Genomic DNA, 2,475 nt, shown 5'->3' on the forward strand with positions numbered 1-2,475 from the left:
TTTATATGGTTTTTTAAAATATTGTCCTGACCATGAAAAATGATAGAAACTAATAAGGAAATATGAAGAAGTATATTTGTTTCATTTAAATTGATATTATTGACATATACGCTAGGTACTGTGTTAGGTTCTGGACTTACAGAAATTAATAAAGCATAGTTCCTGCTCTCAAGGAACTTAAAATCTAATAAGGATGGGAGGCATGTGAAGACACATTTGTAAATAGCTAAGTGTAATACAAGAAAGAATGAAAGCCATGTTAAATAGAAGTGCAGGTAATGTGCTATAGAAGAGGCAATTAATTCTGCCTGGGGAAAGGCTTCATTGATAACATGGCATTGAGGATTTTGGAATGGGTCCTTTGAAAAGTTCACATCTACTTGCCAGTTTCTCAGCTCTTCACTGCTAGGGGGCTCACAGTCTGAACTTACTTGGGAATAACTCACTAACATCACAGACCAATTTTAGAAGCCTCCTAGAACTTTCTTCAAGGCATCCTTCATTTCTTTATTCCGGAGGCTGTAGATCATGGGATTGAACAAAGGGGTCAAAACTGAGTAGAACAAAGTTGTGAACTTCTGCATGCTTTCCGCTTGTCCTGACCCTGGGCTCACATATGTCATCATGACTGAGCCATAAAATAAAAACACGACAGTCAGGTGTGAGGAGCAGGTGGAGAAGGCCTTCTTCCGGCCAGCAGCAGAGGGTACCTGCATCACAGACCTCAGCACCAGGGTATAGGAGCCAATAATGTAGAAAAAGGTGGCAAAGATGAGGAGGGAACTCATGGTGCCGCATATGAGAACAGTCCCTGGGATTGGGACACAGGCTGATGCCAGGGCCAGCAGGGGACTGAGGTCACATAGAAAGTCATCAATCACGTTTGGGCCACAAAATGGCAGCTGGGTAATGCGTATAACTGGGACTAGAAACCAGAGGAAACCGTAGACCCAGCAAAAGATGATCAGGCTGCTACAAAACTTGATAGTCATGACAGTAGGATAGTGCAGGGGGCGACAGATTGCCAGGAACCGGTCATAGGCCATGATGGAGAGAAATAAGCATTCAGTTGTGCCCAGTGAGAAAAAGAAGTACAACTGGAGGAGGCATCGAGCAAAGGAGATGGTTTTGTTTTTGGAAAGGAAGTTGGCTAGCATGTTGGGCATATCAGAGTTGACATAGCATATCTCCAGGAAGGAGAAGTTGGCCAGCAGAATGTACATGGGGGTGTGGAGCCGGTGGTCCCAGCTCACTGCACACATGATAGCCAGGTTTCCAAGGAGAGTCATTATGTAAGTCACAAAGAATGTAAAAAAGAGGAAGATCCGTATTTCCCAGCGGCAAGAGAAGCCCAGGAGGATGAAGTCACTCACAGTGTCGGAGATATTTCTGGCCTCTGAGGTCATTTTCTGTCATCCCGTGACGATTAGCACAAATCACATATCCAGAGGGAATTATTCTTCCCAATTCCTCCCCAGGAGAGCAAGCACACTTTCCTGGTCATAGGGAAGCGGGTATAGACTAGGCCAGTGGTTTCTACTTCTGTTTTGATCAGACACCACAACAATACAGTTATTGAGCATAGCCTTCTATATAAGACTATTCACTTACAAATTATATATAAACTACCATCCATCAACATAATAAAAATTGGTGAAGTTTTGAAAAAGTTTTATTGGAATTAAAATAAAAATAAAAATTCAAAATTTCCTTTCTGCATTCTCACTGGGCTGCCTGGTGCAGCCAGCTTTGGAGAACATGATAGACAATACATATAGGTGGCTGGCTAAAGCTAAACTGAGATGTCAGTGTTGGTATGGGCAACTCACTTATTAAAAAAATTAAAATTAACAGATTTACTAAACAAAACAGTAATATTACTCAAGCAAAATATAGGAGAGAACGTGAGACTTAAGAAGCCAGACATGAAAATAACCACATAGTGACAAAGTGATTTTAAGCAAGTTACAACTTAGCTACATTAAGTGACCATTTCTAGGCCATTATCAGTATTTACTTCCTACCTGTAAGATGGTGGAGTCATGGGCTCTGGACTTTGTTATTATAAGAATTGTATGAAGAAGGCTTTGGAATGTATACGTTTCTGGGATCCAGATGGGGTTTGTAATCCACCAGTGTGGCTGAGCATGGGCTTTGAAGACATAACAGATCTGGGCTTAAATCCTTGCTCTGTCACTTAGTAAGCCGTGCTTCTTCAGCAAAGGACTTAATCTCTGAGCCTACGTTACTTTCTCTGTGAAATGTGAATAATAATACATACATAGCAAAGCTGACGTGAGAATTGCATGAAACAATATGTATATGCAAAAGTAGTTTACAGATTATAAAACACCACAGAAATATGAGCTATTATAAACTGTTCAGGTATTATTATGTGGGATATGACAATCCCCTATTAATCTTACAAATTAAAGTGGTTTCAAAATGCAAAAGAATGTGTTTTTGCCTGAGAAA

The 2,475-nt window shown here is 40.6% G+C and overlaps 1 protein-coding gene across 1 annotated transcript; it reads right to left on the bottom strand.

The window, feature by feature from the left end:
• Positions 1-464: 464 nt before the first annotated feature.
• On the bottom strand, positions 465-1,289 carry LOC105523171 (olfactory receptor 11H6-like). The gene has a single exon (XM_011957945.1). The coding sequence runs from the start codon at positions 1,287-1,289 to the stop codon at positions 465-467; it is 825 nt and encodes a 274-aa protein (XP_011813335.1).
• Between the last annotated feature and the right edge of the window lie 1,186 nt (positions 1,290-2,475).

This window comes from Colobus angolensis, unplaced genomic scaffold (assembly GCF_000951035.1).
Source record: "Colobus angolensis palliatus isolate OR3802 unplaced genomic scaffold, Cang.pa_1.0 Scaffold451, whole genome shotgun sequence".
Taxonomy (NCBI): domain Eukaryota; kingdom Metazoa; phylum Chordata; class Mammalia; order Primates; family Cercopithecidae; genus Colobus; species Colobus angolensis.